Source organism: Melospiza georgiana, chromosome 24 (genome assembly GCF_028018845.1).
Source record: "Melospiza georgiana isolate bMelGeo1 chromosome 24, bMelGeo1.pri, whole genome shotgun sequence".
Taxonomy (NCBI): Eukaryota; Metazoa; Chordata; class Aves; order Passeriformes; family Passerellidae; genus Melospiza; species Melospiza georgiana.
The window spans coordinates 3,925,215-3,944,673 of record NC_080453.1 but is presented as its reverse complement, the minus strand read 5'-3'; the positions used below and the strand labels follow the sequence as shown (position 1 = coordinate 3,944,673).

At 57.8% G+C, this 19,459-nt stretch overlaps 1 protein-coding gene across 1 annotated transcript in view; it reads left to right on the top strand.

Annotated features, from left to right (window-relative positions):
* Positions 1-3,198: 3,198 nt before the first annotated feature.
* The window catches only part of NKAIN1 (sodium/potassium transporting ATPase interacting 1), a 41,716-nt gene continuing 25,455 nt past the window's right edge, over positions 3,199-19,459 (top strand). The window contains exon 1 of the mRNA XM_058040477.1: positions 3,199-3,457. Coding sequence (XP_057896460.1) covers positions 3,404-3,457 — 54 coding nt within the window. The 5' untranslated portion in view covers positions 3,199-3,403. The remainder of the gene's footprint in view (positions 3,458-19,459) is intronic.

Here is a 19,459-nt window from a genome sequence, read left to right as displayed (position 1 = left end):
CCCCCATGCTGAGTGAGTCCTGTCAATCAGGCTGAACATTCCAGCAAGGCGTCGTGTGGTTGGTCAAGTTCAAAGGATGCCCCTATGCCCAGAGGTCATTGGCCTGTCTGGGTGTCATCTTCCCCTGAGACCCTGCCCCTCTCACCTGGTTGGTGGCTCACCTGTACCTCCCCTCCCCCTGTCCCTGAGCTTAAAAAGGTGATCAGACCATGCGGTCATTGTTCTGTTGGAGCAGTTGCTCACGTTCAGACCTCTGTAACCATGGAATAAACCTCTGGACATTAAACCCTCCAGCAGAATCCTCTCCTTTTTCTCTTCACCATCGCCTGAAGCCATTCCTCCTGAGGTAAACGGGGTTCCTAACAAGCCTGGACTTGTTCAGTGCCCAGCTGCAATCTCCAGCAAGCCAAGGTATCTCTGGGGTGATACACCGCAGTTGCTGCCTTTGGCCCAGCAGCGAGGGTCAGACTGGCCCAGGCACAATCTAACTGGGAATATTGGGAACCTTATTCCCCCAGGGCTGGGACATCCCTGATCCCAAACCTGGGACATCCCTGGTACCCAAGGCTGCCCCCAGGGCTGGAGCATCCCTCACCCCATGGCTGGAGCACTCCTGACCCCAGTCTGGGCCATCCTTTACCCCAGGGCTGGGCCATCCTTTACCCCATCCCTGGCCCCAAAGCCAGAGCACTCCTGGCACTGGGACTGTGATGTCCCTGTCCCTGTCCCCAGGCTGCCCCAGCACTGCTCAAACAGACAAAAACCTGGCTTTGGTGTAAAAATAGCAGTTTAGTGAAAACCCTGATGTCTCTGTGTTGTGTTTATACCCCTGGCAGGGAGAGCTCTCTCTGGCATAAAGATACAGATGGTTTTTGACTTCAAACACTCGGGTGCAGTGGAAAGAGAGGATTTTGTGTACCTGGGGAAGAGATCCCATCTGGCTGCTCCTGCCCTGGGGCTGCAGAGCTCAGCTGGGTCAGACCCAGCCCTGCCAGAGCCAGGTGGCCACGGGGCACAGGGGACAGCCCTGTCACCTCACCACGGCATGTGGGGTGGCAGAGAAATGGAGTCTCAGCCCTGATGGGGTCGTTCCTCTCCCTTCTCCATCCTACAGGAGATTTGGGATGAGGCTCTGACCCCCTAGGCATGTTGGGGAAACTGAGGCACAACAGGACATGGTGAGGGCACAGCTGGGGATGAAAGCACAGATCCTGATGGCTCCCTCACATTTCCCAACCCCCCAGTTAATTACAGGACCCTTTTTGGATTTCCTCTGATATTTTCTCTGTCATTTTGGCCATTGGAGCTTTTTCTTTCACACAAACCCCAAGGTGGGTGTGGGGTGGGAAGTTCTGAGCAGAGCAAAGCACCAAGCCCTGGGCTCGTTCCCCACCCTCTCCTGAATGAAGTTGTCTCCTCTCCCTCCAGGGAAGCTCCATGACAGGGTTTATTGACCTTTTTTTAATCTAAAATTGATTCTTTGCAAAACTCCACCTGCTCGGGAGCCAGGCGGGATCTCAGTGCCATTGGGTGGGAATTTATGATTTCCCATCAGAACATTTTGCCTTTCCCTGCTGTTTTGGGTGGCTGCAGGAGGGCTGGGCTGGGCAAATTTTCCTGGTCACGGCCAAAGAGATGCTGTGGGGTACTTTGGTCCTTATCATTTTTGACCTGTGAGGTGATCCCAACCCTTTTGTTCAGAGTTTCTGCTGTGTTTAAATCCCAGAGGAGCCCAAAAGGTGAATCCTGGAGCTGTGGCTGTCCCAGGATCACCCTCAGGAGCCTGGGACAGAACAAGATGAAGGTGATGGGACCTGGCCCAGGTGAAACCTGGGGATCCCAGAGCCAGGAGAGCTGGGAGGGATGGCCCAGCCCATGGTGGGGTGTCCCAGCTCCACAGCTTGTCAGCCTGCAGGGAGGTGTGGGGATACTCAGGGCTGCTGGAGGTCACTCAGCCAGGCCAGGGGAGACTAAACCACGTCTGAGTCTGCTCCTGCTCCCAGAGCATCCCTCGAGGAGCCCGCTGCATCTTTGCCCTGTGTGTGTGTGAATGCACAAAAGCCAAGCGTCTCCTGCAGAGCCCCCTCCTTCAGCCCCAGCCTCCCCAAACGCCCCCGGGAGCACGGAACAGCCCTGGGGGGACAGAAATCCCCATCGTGGAGGATGGAGGAGAAGCTCCAGGTGTGGGAGGGATAAGCCCTGGCAAGCTTGACTGGGCTTGGACCACACACACAAATGCAGCTTCATCCCCCGGATGCCGTGTGGATGCTCTGACACCTAAGGCTGTGTGGGGCGGGTTTGGGAGATGCCTCCTTCTCAACATCGGCGCTGAGGATTAAGAAATCATGGAAATTAAAAGCAACAAACTGTTTCCAAGCGCTTCTGCCAGGCGGCATTTCAGCCAGAGGCTTCTAAAGCGCCGGGGAAGCAGCGTGCCGGTGATTGCTCGCGCTCTGCGATGTCCCCGAAGGTGTGCTGTGAAAACAGAACAAAGGCGAGCGGGCGGGTGGCGGCGAGGGGCCGCGTCAGCCCCGTGTGCGCCCACCCCCTGCCCAGGCGCTCTGCCCCGGCCCCAGCCGCGTGTGCCGAGCGGGCTCTGCGGAGCGGGGCTCTGCGCGGGGATGCGGGGCGCTCCCGCCGGGCTCGGCCATCTGTCCTCCCCGCCAGCGCAGCTGCTGCGCGGGCACGGCCACCCCGGGGGAGGCGGCGGGGTCCCCGTGCTGCGGGTCCAGGCGCCGCCCAAGGGCCGCAGGGCCGGGGGATGCAGGGGGGATGCGGGGGGGATACAGGGAGAGCACTCGCTGCCCTTCCCCAGGGTCTCACCCAGCCGCACCCGGCTCCGGAGGCGGAAAAAGAATTGATAACAAACATTTGAGATTTAAAGGACAAACGCGTCTTCCTGATGATTAAGGATAAGCATAAGGCCAGGCGGCAGCCGCCGTGCGGCGGAGGGGCCGCGCTGCCCGCGCCCCCGGAGGCCGCCAAGGGCTCGGCGCGGCTCGGCCCGCCCGCCCCCGCCCCGCCCCGCCCGGCCCGGCCCCGCCGCGTCCCGCCTCGTTCCGGCCGCGCCGCCCGGCCCCGCCCGCCCGGGGCGCGGAGCGCGGCTGTGCGGGAGACAATAGCGGAGCGCTGGGCTCCGCGCCGCGCCGGGCATGGGCGGCCAGGGCTGCGCGGCCCCGCGGCCCCCGCGCCGCCCCAGCGGGCTGTAGCGGGCGGGGGGCGGAGGGAGAAGGGGGCGATGCCCCACGCCGAGCCCAGCCCGCTGCGCTGAGCCGGCGGGGCTGGCCGAGCGGGACATGGTGCTGGAGCCCCCCGTGACGCTGCCCGGGTGGCCGAGGGGCGGCTGCTGAGGAGCTGGAGCGAGGCCGCGGTGAGGGAGCCCCGAGGATCCGGCTGGGGAGCCATGGGGAGATGCAACGGGCGGTGCACGCTGGTGGGATTCTGCTGCCTGCAGCTGGTAAGGCTCATCGGCATGCCGCGGGTGCTTTGTGCGAGATGCTGCCTGTCACCGCTCCCCACGCCGCCTCGGCGGTGACCTTGTGCTGGGACCAGCTCGGGGATGGCTCATCATCACCCAAAAAAAGCCCACGGCAAAGGAAAAACGCTGATCTGAAAGACCGGCAGTGCCACCCTCATCTCCCGCCTCGAGCCGGCGCTGGCCGGGAGGTGGATGGGGACCCCATCCCTGCGCTGTCAGTGCCCGAGGTTGCGTCTCCAGCAGGTGTGAGCTTTGTTCCCAACTGCAATCTCTTCCCTCCGAGTTCACTCCCGCCCGCGGTTTCCCATTCTGGTGACTCCACGGATGAATCTCGGGGTGCTGCTCCCCTGAGTCGGGGCGAGAGGGAAACTTGGAGCCGCCGGCAGCACTTTGGAAACTCCGCTGCTCCTGAGCGGGACCCACCTGCCCGCGGTGTGGGGCACGGGCTGTGGCAGCAGGGAGAAACGAGAGGGTTGATTTCCACGGGATTGTGGGGTTTCATTTGTAAGGTTTCGTGACAATTCCGTGCCGCGCTTGCCGCCGCCCGCGAATCAATCTTCATCAGGCTGTGCCCGAGGAGCGGCGAAGGGAGCGCGGGGGGGATCCGGGGGGTTCTGCTCGAACCAGCGAGGTTGCGATTAATTATCCCGGCAGGGTGGTGCGTTAATGGAGAATCAGCCGCCTCCTGCTTGCCCCCGCGGCCGTGCCGGGCGAGGAGAGCAGGGAGGGACGGCTGAAATCTGTGGGGTCAGCTCGCGGTGTCCCCGGGGACGGGGGTGATGGATGGATGGATGGATGGATGGATGGATGGATGGATGGATGGATGGATGGATGGATGGATGGATGGATGGATGGACGGACGCGGCGATGGAAGCGGGCTCAGAGCCCGCTGGAGATGATGGTGGCATCCTGCTGACAGCACTTTCTTCCCGGCTCTTGCTCATCCTTCATCCTCCAGAAGGCAGCGGGTGGGGAGGGCTCCCCGCGTTTGGGTGGGGGTACACGAGGGGAGGATGGGGAAGGTTTGAAGCCGGTGCTCAGCGCTGGAGTCCCCCATGCCCAGCAGGAATGGCCTCCGTGTCCCCAGCTGTCCCCTCGCTTTGGGCTGTGCAGCCTCGCTTGGCATTTCACTCACCTGATCCAGGATAAATCCAGCTGGGCTTTTCCAGGTGGGCAGGAGTTTCCGGCTGTTGGTCACATTCCTTTTCACCACTTGGCTCCCAGGCAGGTTGGGTGGTGATGATTCCCCGAGATATCCCAAATCTGAGAGGTTTTAATCTGTTCATTTCGGGGAAGGCTGAATGGGTGTGAGCTCCTGGGCTGGGAGAGCAGCTCCTGCTCACAGCCAGAGGAACTTTGTGCTGCTAATTGGGGTCAGGCTGTCCCCTCCACCTTCCCCCCGTGTGTCCTGGTGCTGTTGGCATTTCCAAAGGCTCCAATCCCTTCCCAGGGACCTTCCCCTTCCCTCTCCAGGCTCACCCTGACCCAGCTCATCCTTTGGGATGCTCCCCAGAGCTCCTTCCTGGGTTTGGAGGCAGCAGCTTCCACCCCCTATGGGGAGATGCCCTCAGCCCTCAGCTCCTCACCCCGGGGTGAGGGGTCTGGGTGCCCACCCATGGCCTGTGCTGAGCCAGCCCCAGGAGAGTGAGGGTGGCAGTGCCACCCAGGTGTCCCCTGGGGTGACCAAGGCCACCCTGAGGTGACACAGCATCTGGGCCAGGCAGAGCTGAGGTTTGGGATGGAGCCTCAGGGAGGGAGGATGATCCCCGACCCCATCCCTGCTCCCCTCCTCTGCTCCACCCCAACATGGGGATGGCATGGCAGGCTCATGTCCCCTCACCCAGCTGGCCCTGGCACATGTCCTGGGCCCTCTGTCCTGTGGATGGGGACAGCTGTGCCCCCAGTGTGCCCAGTCAGGGCCAGCCTGGGCCCTGCTGTCCCTTCAACAGCAGTGTGGTGACATCCTGAGGTGATGCCACCATTTCTGGCTGATCCTCCCTGCCCACCCCAGACACCTTCCCATGGCTCCCTGTGTGCCACTGTCACCCCCTGGGCACCTTCTCATGGCTCCCTGTGTGGCACTGCCCCCTCGTGTGCACCTTTCCCACCCAGCTGGTTCCCAATATCCATGCCCTGCTCCCTCACCCCCTGGTCCCAGGGATGCTCTAGATGTCCCCAGGTGCAGGTGGCACCCACTGGGCACCAGGTGCCTGATCCAGAGGGGCCCTGCCCAGCCCTGCCCGCTCCAGCCCACCCCTGAGCCAGGTTGGGAAGCTCCTTTTGGGGCTGTGACACCACAGGAGCTGCTTTGGAGCACTCAAACACCCCCCAAGCTCCTTTCCCCCCGTCGTGGCCACGCTGTGAGTGCTGGCTGACCCCGGTCCTGGGGACAGGCACCACGTGCCACATTTTGCCTCCATTTATGGCTTTTCCCTGAAAAATCCTCCTGCCAAACCCCCACCGGCCGTGCCCCGCCTCGGGAGGAGCCACCTGCAGATGTTGGTGATAATGAGGTGGGATCAAAGCCAAACCCCGGAGTGTTCCCAGCAGCTGGGAGACACCAACCCCTGTCTGTGCCCCACGTTTGTGGGATTCACCCTCTCTGTGGGAAATGGGAATGCTGAGGGGTGGGATGGGGCAGGGAGCCGGGGTGGGGCTGCCCTGCTCGGGCAGGGGTGTGGGAGCCGCAGCGTTTGTTCCTCTGCAGGGGAGGGGACAGCTGTGCTGCTCCTGGGGCTGGGCCAGCACTGGTGATACAGGACATCGGGATATGAGGACATCGGGACATTGGGATATCGGGATATTGGGGTATGAGGACATTGGGATATTGGAACATTGGGATATTGGTGTATCAGGACATTGGGATATCAGGACATCAGGACATCGGGACATCGGGACATTGGGATATCGGGATATTGGGACATTGGGATATTGGTGTATCAGGACATTGGGATATCAGGACATCAGGACATCGGGACATCGGGACGTTGGGATATCGGGATATTGGGGTATGAGGACATCGGGACATTGGGATATTGGAACATTGGGATATTGGTGTATCAGGACATTGGGATATCAGGACATCAGGACATTGAGATATTGGGATATCAGGATATTGGGACATTGGGACATTGGGATATGGGGACATCGGGACATTGGGACATTAGATATTGGGACACTGGGATATGGGGGCATCGGGACATTGGGATATCAGGATATCGGGATATTGGGATATCAGGATATTGGGACATTGGGATATTGGTGTATCAGGGCATTGGGATATCAGGACATCGAGATATTGGGATATCAGGATATCGGGATATTGGAACATTGGGATATTGGTGTATCAGGACATTGGGATATCAGGACATCGAGATATTGGGATATCAGGATATTGGGACATTGGGATATCAGGATATTGGGACATTGGGATATTGGTGTATCAGGGCATTGGGATATCAGGATATCAGGGCATCAGGATATTGGGACATTAGATATTGGGACATTGGGACATTGGGATATCCGGATATCATGACATTGGGATAATGGGACATTGGGATATCAGGATATTAGGATATCAGGATATCGGGATATTGGAACATTGGGATATTGGTGTATCAGGACATCGGGATATCAGGATATCAGGACATCAGGACATTGGGACATTAGATATTGGGACATTGGGATATCCGGATATCATGACATTGGGATATTGGGACATTGGGACATTGGGATATCTGGATATCATGACATTGGGATATTGGGACATTGGGATATCAGGATATTGGGACATCAGGATATTGGGATGTCGGGACATCAGGATATCAGAATATTGGGATATCAGGACATCAGGATATCAGGATTTTGGGATATTGGCACATGGAGACATAGGGATGTTGAGATATCGAGATATCGGGATATTGGAACATCGGGACATCAGGATGTTGGGATATTAGGATATTTGAATATCGAGATATCAGGATATTGGGATATCAGGACACCGGGATATCAGAATATCGGGACACCAGGATATCGGGACATGCACTGCTGGCAGCTGTCCTGCCGGCTCTGTCCAGCTGCCGTCCCGTGTCCCTTGGCCACCCCTCTCCGTGCCCCGCGGCCGCGCTCAGGCTCTGGTCCAGGATGGTTTTCCTGGAGCTCCTTCTCCATCCCAGACCGGCGACCCCAGCGCCCCCTCCGTGCTCAGCCCCGCAGCGGGACGGGGACAGGGACGGGGACGGGGACAGGGACGGGACGGGACGGGGACGGGGACAGGGACGGGACGGGGACAGGGACGGGACAGGGACGGGGACAGGGACGGGGACGGGGACAGGGACGGGACAGGGACGGGACAGGGACGGGGACAGGGACGGGGACAGGGACGCTCCGTGCTCCCCACCGCCTGCCAGAGCCGGCACCGCTTCCAGCCGGGCTCCCGTTTCCTTCTTTGTTTCTCTCCTTCTCCTTTAATTGGCTGGAAAAGCAGAGCCGGCTTGGCACCTCCCGCCTGCCGGAGCCTGCCAGGCTGGCGGGGTGCAGTGCGGGGCCGTGCGGTGCCATGCCATGCCGTGCCATGCCATGCCATGCCATGCCATGCCATGCCCATGCCGTGCCATGCACCATGCCATGCCATGCCCACTCCCTGCGGGGGCCGTGGGTCCATCCCAGCCTCTCCCCGATCCTCCGGGTTCCGGGGATGACACCCCCGGCTCCAAGGCTGGAGAAGGATCAGGAGTTCTGCTTAGCGAGGGATGGGTGGAGGGAGAGGATGATCCTTCATCCCTGGGTGTCATCCCTGTGCCACAGCGTGTCCCTCTGCACCCCTGCGGGCTCCGTGGCCCTTCTGTCCCGTTCCATCCTCCCTTCCTGCTCTGATTTCCCTGGTTTGGCCACGGCCGCTGGGATCCACCCTCCTCCCACCTCTGCCGGCATCTTTTGTCCTCGCCCGGCTCCGGGGCTGGCCCGGGCACCGCGGGGCTGGGGCGGCCCCGGCCGCATCCCCCCGCCTGGCAAGGGGGAGAGGAGCCCGGGCTGAACTCGGCCTGGAGGTTTTCAATTACACAATTAAATGCACAATTAGGTGTAATTACCAGCGCTCAGAAGGTGCGACTGTTCATAATGGGCTTGTAATCTACTGCCGCCGCTGTTTGTGCTGCTCCGCTCCGCTCCCCGATGATTATGGAAAGCTTTCCCATTTGCATGGTTGCCATGGCAATGGGGGGATGGCGAGGGGAGCCCCTCGGTGCCCCGAGCCCCCTCGCTGCCCCACATCCCCTCTCCGTGATGGGGGTGATGGGGGCGCTGGTACCCGCGCCACTGTGGGGTCATGGAGAGATGAGGACGCTCCGGTGATCCAGAGGGTCCAGAGCCGGCCCCAAGATGGGAAATGTGTTTGAAAAGCCTGAAAATGCCACCCCATCCCTTCAGCTCCCCGGGTGAGCGCCCTGTGGGTGGCCGTGCAGAGGCATCGGAGCTCCGTGTGGGTGGGAGAGCATCCTCCGGCACATCCACATTCCAGGCAGGGCTGTAAAGGTTTATTGACGTGTGTTTGGGAAGGCAGAGCCTCGCAGCTCGCAATTAAAACCGCGATTAAAGCGCCGTACGTCTAAATTTGCAGGACCAGCTAATGTGCACCCAAGAGGATTAACGAGGCCGCCTGAAGAACTCCCTAAATCATTCATGGCGGTTCTTAACAGAGCTGGCAGCGAGGGGGGCTGGAAAATAAATGTCTCAGGGGGCTGGGTTGTAGAGAAAATAAAGAGGACGAGGCTGAAACCAGCCTGGCCGACAGTGGAACTGTCAGAGCCCGGGAAGGAAAGGTTGATGTGAGCAGAAAAGCCTGAAGCAGATGTGCTCATGGAGAGCTGGGAAATGTGTCTGGCCCAGCCAAACCTGGCTCTTGTTTCTTTCTCCTTGAGCTCCCAGCCTTGGCTGCTGGAAGGGGCTGAGCTGCCCCAGCAATGGTTGGGATAAGGAATTTGATTTAATCCCAGGTGGCTCCTGTTAGGAATAAAATTAGTGCTATGAAAAATCAATGGTGCTCATTTCAGCACTGGGCAGAAAGAAGAGAAGGAATGAAATCATCACTGGAGAAAAGGTGTGGGATGAGGGGATGGTGCTGAGCAGAGCCTGGCACGGGAGAGTCCCCCTGGAGGTGCATCCTGGGCAGCCCAAGGGGCAGGAGCTGTCCATCCCAAAACCCATCGCCAAGCCATCGGGAGGGGGTGGGGAGAGAAACCCCAGGATGGGAGGTGTGGCCAAAGAGCCTCTGGAGAGGCTCAGGGTCTGTGACTGCTCTGAGGGAAGATCACAGAACACTGAAATGCTTTGGATGGGAAAGGAACCTTAAATCCCTTCCAGTGCCACCCCTGCCATGGCAGGGACACCTCCCACTGTGCCAGGTGCTCCAGCCTGGCCTTGGGCACTGCCAGGGCTCCAGGGGCAGCCACAGCTGCTCTGGGCACCCTGGCACAGCCCAAACCTCTCTAACCAGGCCTTGCCAGGCTACAAACCCCCTGTGGCAAATGGCACTGGGGGCACCTGCAACCAGCCAGGAAATCATTCTTTCCTTTCCTTTCCTTTCTCCATTTGCTGCAATGGGTTTTGGTGCTGGTTTCCATCCTTGGTTCAGGAATGTGAATGCCAGAGTGGTTTGGGTGGGAAGGGATCTTCAATGGCAGCTGATTGCAGCCCAGGGACACCTGCCACTGTGCCAGGTGCTGCCAGCCCCAATGCCCAGCCTGGCCTTGGGCACTGCCAGGGCTCCAGGGGCAGCCACAGCTGCTCTGGCAATTCCAGCCCAGCCCCTGCCCACCCTGCCAGGGAACAATTCCCAATATTCCACCTGAATCCATCCTCATTTAGTTTTAAATCATCTCCCCTTGAAGATTCCCAGTATTCCCAGAATGACTGGGTTGGAAGAGACCTTCAAACTCATCGAGTCCAACCCAGCCCCAACACCTCAACTCAACCCTGGCACCCAGTGCCACATCCAGGCTTTGTTAAACACCCCAGGGATGGTGACTCCACCACCTCCCCAGGCAGAACATTCCAGAACTTTATCACCCTTTCTGTAAAAACCTTTTCCTAATATGCAACCAAGGTGGGGAGGTGGAAGAGATTGCCAGTCCCAACAGCCCTTAATGCAGGAGAAATGAGGCAAAGTGAGTGGGTTTTGGGGAGAAAAGGTTTTTTTTCAGCCCTGAAGGTGATTTACCACAGCCAGAAATGAGCTCTGGGTGCCTTGGTCTTTCCCTGCTGCCTTTGGCTTGGGCCATGTTTGGAAGGACAACAGGGACATCCCCACACAGTGGCAGCACAGGGGGTGCTGAGCACCCTGGGTTGTTATTCCAGCAGAAGTTGGGTTTGTTCGGGAATCCGCTGCTGGAGGATCCAGGAGCACCTTGTGAACTCCTCATGATGTTTTTTATTCATGGAATGCTCTCCCTGCCCAAGGCTCTGATGGCTCTGATGCCTTGGGAAGGCTGACCTAGGACAGAGGCTGGACAGAGTTAAAGAATAAAGCAGGGATTTATTAAAAGGATCTCCTCAATGGATCCACCTTGGGCAGCACCAGAGACCAGCCAGGGCTGCACCCAAGATGAACCAAAATGGCCCCAAAATGCACGACCGGGCACGGGGTCTGTCCCTTTGATCAGTTCTGCTCCATTTTCATCTTGCAGTTCATTGTCCCATTCCAGCTTTAGCCCATGCAGTCCCACCCTGGGACTGAGATTTGGATCATTTGTCCTTGGTCCCCAGCTGGAGCAGGAATTGTTTTGTCTCCCTGCTCTGTGCACAGAGATCACCATCCCCTAATATGAAGCCCAGACCCACACGCCAAAGCAGAATCTGAAAAGTATAAAATCTAAACGTGGGGCATCAGCTTCCACCACTTTTTCCTTCTGCAGCGGTGCTCTTGGCTCCTCTCTGCTCAGTTCCTCCAGAGAGAAACCCCAGGGAAGCCCTGGAAGATGGTTTGGGGCTCAACCAGCCCAAACTCCCTGTGCAGGAATTCAGTTCCCAAAGGGAAACCCACATCCCCCTCTGGGACACAGACCCAGCTCTGAGCTCCCAGCCCTGCCCCACAAAGGTGGCACAGGGGTGGGTTGGGCAGGTGGGAGGATGCTGGGGTAGGAACCTATTGGATTTGTGGGGTGCCCCGATGAAGGCAGGAATGATGGATCTGACTCCATGTTCTCAGAAGGCTGATTTATTACTTTATTATACTGTATTATATTAAAGAATGCCATACTATACTATACTATACTATACTATACTATACTACGCTAAAGAATACAGAAAGGATACTTACAGAATGCTAAAAAGATAATAATGAAAACTCGTGACTCTCTCCTGATTCCTGACACAGCTTGGCCCCGATTGGCCTAAGAGTGAAAACAACTCCCAGCAGAATCCAATGGAACAATCACCTGTGGGTAAACAATCTCCAAACACATTCCACATGAGCACAACACAGGAGAAGCAAATGAGATCAGAATTGTTTTCCTTTTCGCTGAGGCTTCTCAGCTTCCCAGGAGAAAAACACTGGGCAAAGGGATTTTTCAGAGGATGTGAATGCCACAGGTACCAGGACACCCTCCCAGCCTCGTGCCCATTCCCAGGGCTGGGAAGGGCTCTGTGTCCCACTGCAGGAACGGGATCCTGCTGGAACCAACTCCCCCCTGAGCCAGGAGCCCTTGGGGTGCTGCAGCCATTCCCTGGGGTTATCCCATCCTTTGGGAAAAGGTCAGGGATGGAAACCCCACAAATCCCTCACTCCTGCCTGCTTTAACAGCCTGCTCTGGGGTGCAGGGGGTTCTGTATCCATCTCTGCCAGCCTGGGTGAGCAGTACCAGGGGTGGGAGCCTTCCCAGCCCCATCCCAGTGCTCCAGGCTGTGTCCCCACTGCTCCTGGAATGCCCTGGGATGTCCCTGTCCCTACCACAGCCAGTGTGGCTGGAATTGATGATCACTGGGGGCTGAGTAGGGAGAGAACATTCATCCCAAATCCTGGGGGATGCTTGGAGCAGCTCAGAATGGCCCCCTTGGCACTGATTTTTTTTCCCTTTCCCCCATTTGAAGGCAGCTATTTATTTCAATTTCCAAAATTCGGATGTAACGGGCTGGAAAAGTGGGAATGAAAAGCGGACAGAGAGCAGCCCAGGCTGTGTTTAACCAGGACATTAAACCCCGAGAGGTTTTTAATAAGATTAATAACAGCTCCCATGTGCCTGGGGGAAATTCCCCCTCCTTTGGGTCTCATCTGTGGTAGAAGGAGATTTTGGGGAGGAAAAACAAGGCCCAAGTGGAGCAGTGGGACAGGATGTGACCCCTCTGTCCCTGTGAGGTTACATTATTTAATGGAGGTTACATTATTTAATTATTTAATGGGTGTGGAAGGTTACATTATTTAATGGGTGTGGAGGATGAGAGGTGCTGTAGTGTAGGAGCATTGCAGGGTGGCGTGGTTGGGATGGACAGAGAGCAGAGATCTCTGCAGCCAGGGCTGGGAACTTGTGGGTTATTGCAAAGGGCCTGGGTGCAGGGCCCTGCTGGGTGCTGCCAGCCACAGCTCAGAGCAGGCTGAGAGAAGAGAGGGGGAGAGAGAATGAGAGGGTGAGAGAGTAAAAGGGGTAAGAGAGCGAGGTTCCCATTCCAATACCATAAATCATCTTCTGTGTTGAATATTCTCATTCTCACTAACCAATCTAGTCCAACATACAAATCCTACAGCATTTACACACAGCCTATAAGAATCATTACATTCCCACACTGGGTTACATTTTAAACCCTAAAAACTCCTCTTTGGGTCCCTTCTGCCAAGCTGGCAGGGTCTGCTCTGAGCCTTGGGCCTGTCTGCAAGCAGAGGGGATTGTTTGATCCAAAGGGGATCACCTTCAGCTGGCCATGCCATTGTTTTCCAGTTGTTCAGTACCTGAGGGATCTCAAAGCTTGCTTTCATTTCAATCTCACTTATAGTTTCCATACTCTCAAAATCTTTTGCCAGACAATCATTTTACAAGGCTTTCCTGTTCCATCTTCCCCAACACCACAGGATCTGCTTTGGGGTGCTGGTTCCCTGCTCCCCCTCAGGGATCAGCCCCTGGCCGCTGCAGGGAGCAGGGGGTCAGCACATCCCGGCAGCTCCGGGATTTGGGAAGCAGGAGCAGCAGGAAGGGAGGGATGGATGCAGGAGGGCATGGGGGGGGGTTAGGGGTGCCTGGGTGTGAACACTGGGACCTCTGAGCTGAGCTGGGCTGGGCTGGGAACCCCCCAGAGGGGATTTCTCACACCCTGGTGCCATCTCCTGCCTCTGTCCTGGCAGAGGGCACTGATGTGCCTTGGGGGTGCTGGGGGAGGTCCTGGGGTACCCAGGGGCTGGCAGTGACAATGACACTGCAGAGCCATCGGCGCTGTGTCCCGTGTCCTGTCAAGGGTGTCCTGTCACCTTCGTCACCCTCCCTGCCCACACTGCTCTGCCTGGCCGGGTCACAGCTGTGCTGTCACACGCAGGGGACACAGCCACACTCGGGGCTGCCCCGCTGCTCGGTTCACAAGCTAATTACCTTGATTAGGGCTAATTAGCACCCCGGGGCACTGTGGTCTCTTCCCACGGCCGGATCGATGGCGAGGCCGTTTCCCAGCAGGGAGGTGTGTCCTGGAACCCCGGCAATGGAGCACAGCGTGGATTTGCCTCACCTGGCCTGGTGCTGGGGCAGGAAAATGTGGAACCTTCGGTGGATGGGACTCGGGATACCAAAGGGCCGCTGGGGGTGGCCTCAGTGACTGTCCCAGTTTGGGAATTGGGGCCGCAGGGGGCGGTGGGAATGTCATTGGAACGGTGCCACACTGGTGCCACCCCTCAGGGACTCCCGGGTACAAACCCCGAGTGGGAAATGCCCCAGGGGAAGGGAGGAGAGGGAGCTCAGGGTGGGAGTGTGGGAGTGGAGGGTGCTGGGTCATGGGGAGGGTGCTCAGGTGGGAATCAGGGGTGCTCAGGGTGCTTGGGGTCAGAGTGGAGGGGTTTGGGGATGGGAATGGAGAGTCCTCAGGGAGTGGAGGATGCTTGAGGTGGTTGGGGTGAGCACGGAGGGTGCTCCGATGGGAGCAGAGGGTACTCGGGATGAGTGAAGGGTGCTCTGGGTGATGCTCAGAGTGCGACTGGAGGGTTCTTGGAATGCAGGAGCTCCCGGGAGCCCCAGGGCAGCCCTGGCCGTGCTCTGATTCCGTGCAGGCACAGCTCGGATTAATGCAGGTGCTCAGGCACTGCCTGCAAGTGTCACACTGAGAGTCCTTGTCCCTCCTGGGCTCTGTCCCCCTCCTCTCCACCCCACGGATCCCAGGAGTGGTGGCAGCCGTGGCTGTGGGGTCCAGCTGGGTCCCCCCGCCCTGATTTGTGTCCCCACCCCCAGGAAAGGTTCCAGGTCCCCCCTGTGGGTGCAGCAGCCGGGCTCAGGGTCGGCAGCTCTGCACAAACCTTTGCAGGCTCAGATTTGTGTTTGCTCTGCTCTTCCCTGCCCTGCTTTGGCTCAGGAGCCATCCCCGTCCCTCTCACCCACCCTGGGGACACCTGGCATCTCCATCTGTGCCCGTGGGACCCCCTCAGCTCGTGTCCCCTGCTGTGCCCTCCTCTGCTGCCACTTCCAGCCCGTCACCAGCGATGGCCAATTCCTCTGGGGCGGGTCTGTCCTTCCCTGGCCTTGTCTGCAGCCCCGGGCACCGGGGGCACAGCCAGGGCCATGGGATGGGCATGGGTGGCACAGGGCTGGCACCGAGTCCCCATGGCCACAGACTGAGCCCTGGGATGGGCACGGGTGGCATAGAGCTGGCACTGGGGGTGGGGGCACAGCCAGGGCCATGGGATGGGCATGGGTGGCACAGGGCTGGCACCGAGTCCCCATGGCCATGTGGGGACCACTGGGGTGGTCGCAGAGCAGCTGGGGGGTCTGAGGGAGCCCAGGGCTGGATGTGACACTGGACGTGGCACCTGTGGGTGGGAGGTGGCATCCCCTGATCACTGAGTGTGTGATGGGCAGCCCTGGGGCCATGGGTGGCACTACCAGGCGTTGGTGGGGACACCCAGGGGACGATGCTGTGGGGATGGGAGTCCCTGGGGCTGGGGGTCCCTGTGCCCACCCTGGCTGTGCCTCAATCTCCTCCAGCTCCCAGCCCTGCCACTGCCTGTGGTCACCTGGGGACACCCAGGATGTGCCCCCATCCCCCTGGGAGGGACTGGAGCGATGGGAATTTCAGGGCTGTGTTTTATTCCCTGTTTTGTTCCTCCCGGGAATTTGCCTCGTGTCTCGGATTCGCTGGCTCCCCCAGGGATTCCATTTAGCAGCACAGCCTGGTGCTGCTGTGACCAGGAAACACCCACGGGGGTGGGTTATTAAACGTTTTATTTCTATTTTTTAGATCTTTTTTTCCTCCCAGAGCTCAGCAGTTGTGGGGCAGTGGCCTGTGGAGAGGTGCAGGTTCCCCGGTTCCTCTGGGGGTGAGAATATCCCTGTCCCCTTCCCACCCTCCCAGGGCTGCATCCCACCTGGATTTTGGGCTGCTGGTCCTGGGGCTGAGCCTGGTCCAGCACCACCAGGAGCTGAGGGTGTCTGGGGAATTTGGGGTGACTTGAGGGTGTCTGGTGGTGCCAGGAGCTCTATTTAGGGACGTCCTCACCCATTTGGGGCTGGTTTATGCCCCATTGGTGCAGTTCCTCTCCACCACCCATCCAGAACATGGGTGCTGTCCTCACCTTTGGTACCCACAGGCCCCAAACCCGAACCTTTGGGTGCACTCACAGCAAGGATGAAGATTTCCACCTCAAAATGTGGGGGCAAGTCCATCCCAGCAGCACCCACAGCCTGGACACTGATGCTCCCACCACCTTTTGGGGTCCCCCCATGGCTCCTTCCATGGGAAATGGTGCTCTGGGCTGTCCCCACGTCCCCCTGCCCCATCCCCTCCTCCATGAGGGGGATGCCGACTCCACTAATGACCCCAACCCCACTAATGACCCCAACCCCACTAATGACCCCAACCCCACTAATGACCCCAACCCCCTAATGACCCCATCCCCCACCTCCCAGCAGCCCCAGGCCCCAATTATTTTGACTCCATCCCCTCCCCCAGGAGGAGCTGCATGGCTCAGGGTCCCTGGGTGGGTGGGTGGCACTTCCCAGACAAAGCAAACCCGGCCCTAACAAAGGCCTTGAATTATACATGGGGCGAGGGCTCGCAATTAACACACCCTCATTAGCGGGATCCAGGCCTTGGTGGGGTTCCCCTAAATATTTTCATACGGAAAAACTCATCCCTGCCATGAGGGGGATAATGGGGTGGGGCAGCACCCGTCACCCAGCTGGCAAAGCCGTGCCAGTGGAAAAGCAGTTCTGGGGGAAATCCCCATTATGGGGCTGGCCCTGATGCTGGGGGATGGCTCACATCCCTGCAGGGCCCGGGACGTCACCTGTCACGACATCCCCGTGTCACATCTTGTCCTTCAGGGATGCAGAGGGGCGAGGGGAGGCCCCGGGATGGATCCAGCCCCGGAGCTGCTCACCCACGATCCCTACCCAAGAAAGGGGCTGGGAGATCCCATCCCAAACCCCTCCCGCAGGGTGGGGAGGGAAGGAGGGTGAAGCAATTAATAAAAGCAATTTTTTACGGCTGTTTGGGGAGTCCCTAATGAGCTCCCGAGCTGCCGATGGCTGTGGTTAATGAGGAGCCGGGGGCTGCGGCACCGCCCGGCACATCCTGCCCGGATAAACGGGAACGGGAGAGGGGATCCGCAGGGACGGGACTGTGGGATCCACCGTGAGGGGATCCACAGTGAAGGGATCATTGGGATCCAAAGCACAGGGATTGTGGGATCCACAGCACAGGGATTGTGGGATCCACAGTGAAGGGATCATTGGGATCTACAGCACAGGGATTGTGGGATCCACAGCACGGGGATTGTGGGATCCATGGCATGGGGATTGTGGGATCCACAGTGAAGGGATTGTGGGATCCACAGTGAAGGGATCATTGGGATCTACAGCACAGGGATTGTGGGATCCACGGCACAGGGATCCTGGGATCCACGCTGAAGGGATTGGAGGATCCACAGCACAGGGATTGTGGGACCCGCAGTGAAAGGATTGTGGGATCAATGGCACAGAGATCCTGGGATCCACGACACAGAGATAATTGGGATCCACGGCACAGGGATCATTGGGATCCACAGTGAAAGGATCCTGGGATCCACAGTGAAGGATCCTGGGATCCACAGAACAGAGATCATTGGGATCTACAGTGAAGGGATTGTGGGATCCAATGTGAAGGGATCCACAGCACAGGGATCCTTGGGATCCACAGTGAAGGGATTGTGGGATCCACAATGAAGGATCCTGGGATCCACGGCACATGGATCCTGGGATCCATGGCACAGAGATCATGGAATCTACAGCAGAGGGATTGTGGAATCCACAGTGAAGAGATTGTGGGATCCACAGCACAGGGATTCCGGGATCTACAGCAGAGGGATCTTGGGATCTGCAGCACGGGGATTGTGGGATCAACAGTGAAGGCATCATTGGGATCTACACCACAGGGATCATCGGGTTCTACAGCAGAAGGGTCATTGGGATCAACAGCAGAGGCGTCAGTAGGATCAACAGCAAAGGGATCATTGGGATCAGCCCCATTGGCTCCTTCACTGAAGGAGTTACTCCAAACATCCCGGGTTTATTAGGATGGGACTTCCTTTTGGGTGCCTCTGCAGCTCCTGTAGTTTGGAAAGCCCTGGGATGCAGGTGCAGGGGTGGTGGGAATGGTGGGATGCTCTGGTCCTGTGGGATCACAGAGATGCCAGGGCAGGGGGGCTCCACCCTCACCCCTGGGAGCAGTGACAGGGATGGGGATGGAGATTTCAGGAAGAATGTTGATGGGATTGTTATTGAATTCCTCAGTGGGGACTGAGATGTCCTGGGCAGACTTTTGTACCCCAAAAAGCTGCTTGAGGGCTCAGGAAATATCCCAGCCTCTTCCCTACCACCCACCTGTCCCACCTCCCATCATTCCCTTACAGCCCATGGGAATTTCTAAACCAGCACCTTCTCCTTACAGGGTGCTCATCCAGCCAGGAGGAGACCTGGAGACCCCAAACCCTCCAGGTCCCATTACTCAATGGAGAATTAAGACTTAATCTCCAATTCTCCAAGAAATTCTCACTCATGGTGGGGGGTTGCTCCCATATTTAAGCCCAAGATCCCCCATATTTAAAATACAAATCCCCCAAATTTAAACCAAAGCTTTCCCATATTTAAGCCCAAACTCTCCCAAATTTAGGCTCCAATTTCCCCGTATTTAAAATATAAATCCTCCAAATTTAAACCAAAGGTTTCCCATGTTTAAGCCCAAACTCTCCCAATTTTAAGCCCCAAATTTCCCATATTTAAAATACAAATCCTCCAAATTTAAACTAAAGGTTTCCCATATTTAAGGCCAAACTCTCCTATATTTAAGCCCCAAATGTAAGCCCCAATTCTCTCAAATTTAAGCACAAAAATCCACCAGATCCAAGACCAAGATCCCTTAATTCCAGCCCCAACCCCCCAAGATTTTAGGCCAGAATGGGAGTGGGCAGTGGGGGTGATGCTCCCCACCCGAAGCCACGGGTGCTCGTGGGTTGTGGAATTACCCCGAGGAGAGGGAAACCCCATAAATCCATTTGGGGCCATCCCATAAATCCCATTATTACGCCGGCAGCTCCCACCTCGCCGTGCAGGCGAATCCCTCAGACCTGCGTGCTTTGATCCGGGGTTTTAAAGCTAAAAAATTGGATAAACGCTGCAAGAAAACACCCACACCCGCCGGGCTGGGTGGGCGCGCACGGGAACCACCTCCAGATGTCCGCTCATCCCTCCAGGATGTGGGAGCGTCCCCTCCTCCTTAAAACAATCCCAGAAAAAAAAAAAAATAAAATCAATATTTTGGGAGCCG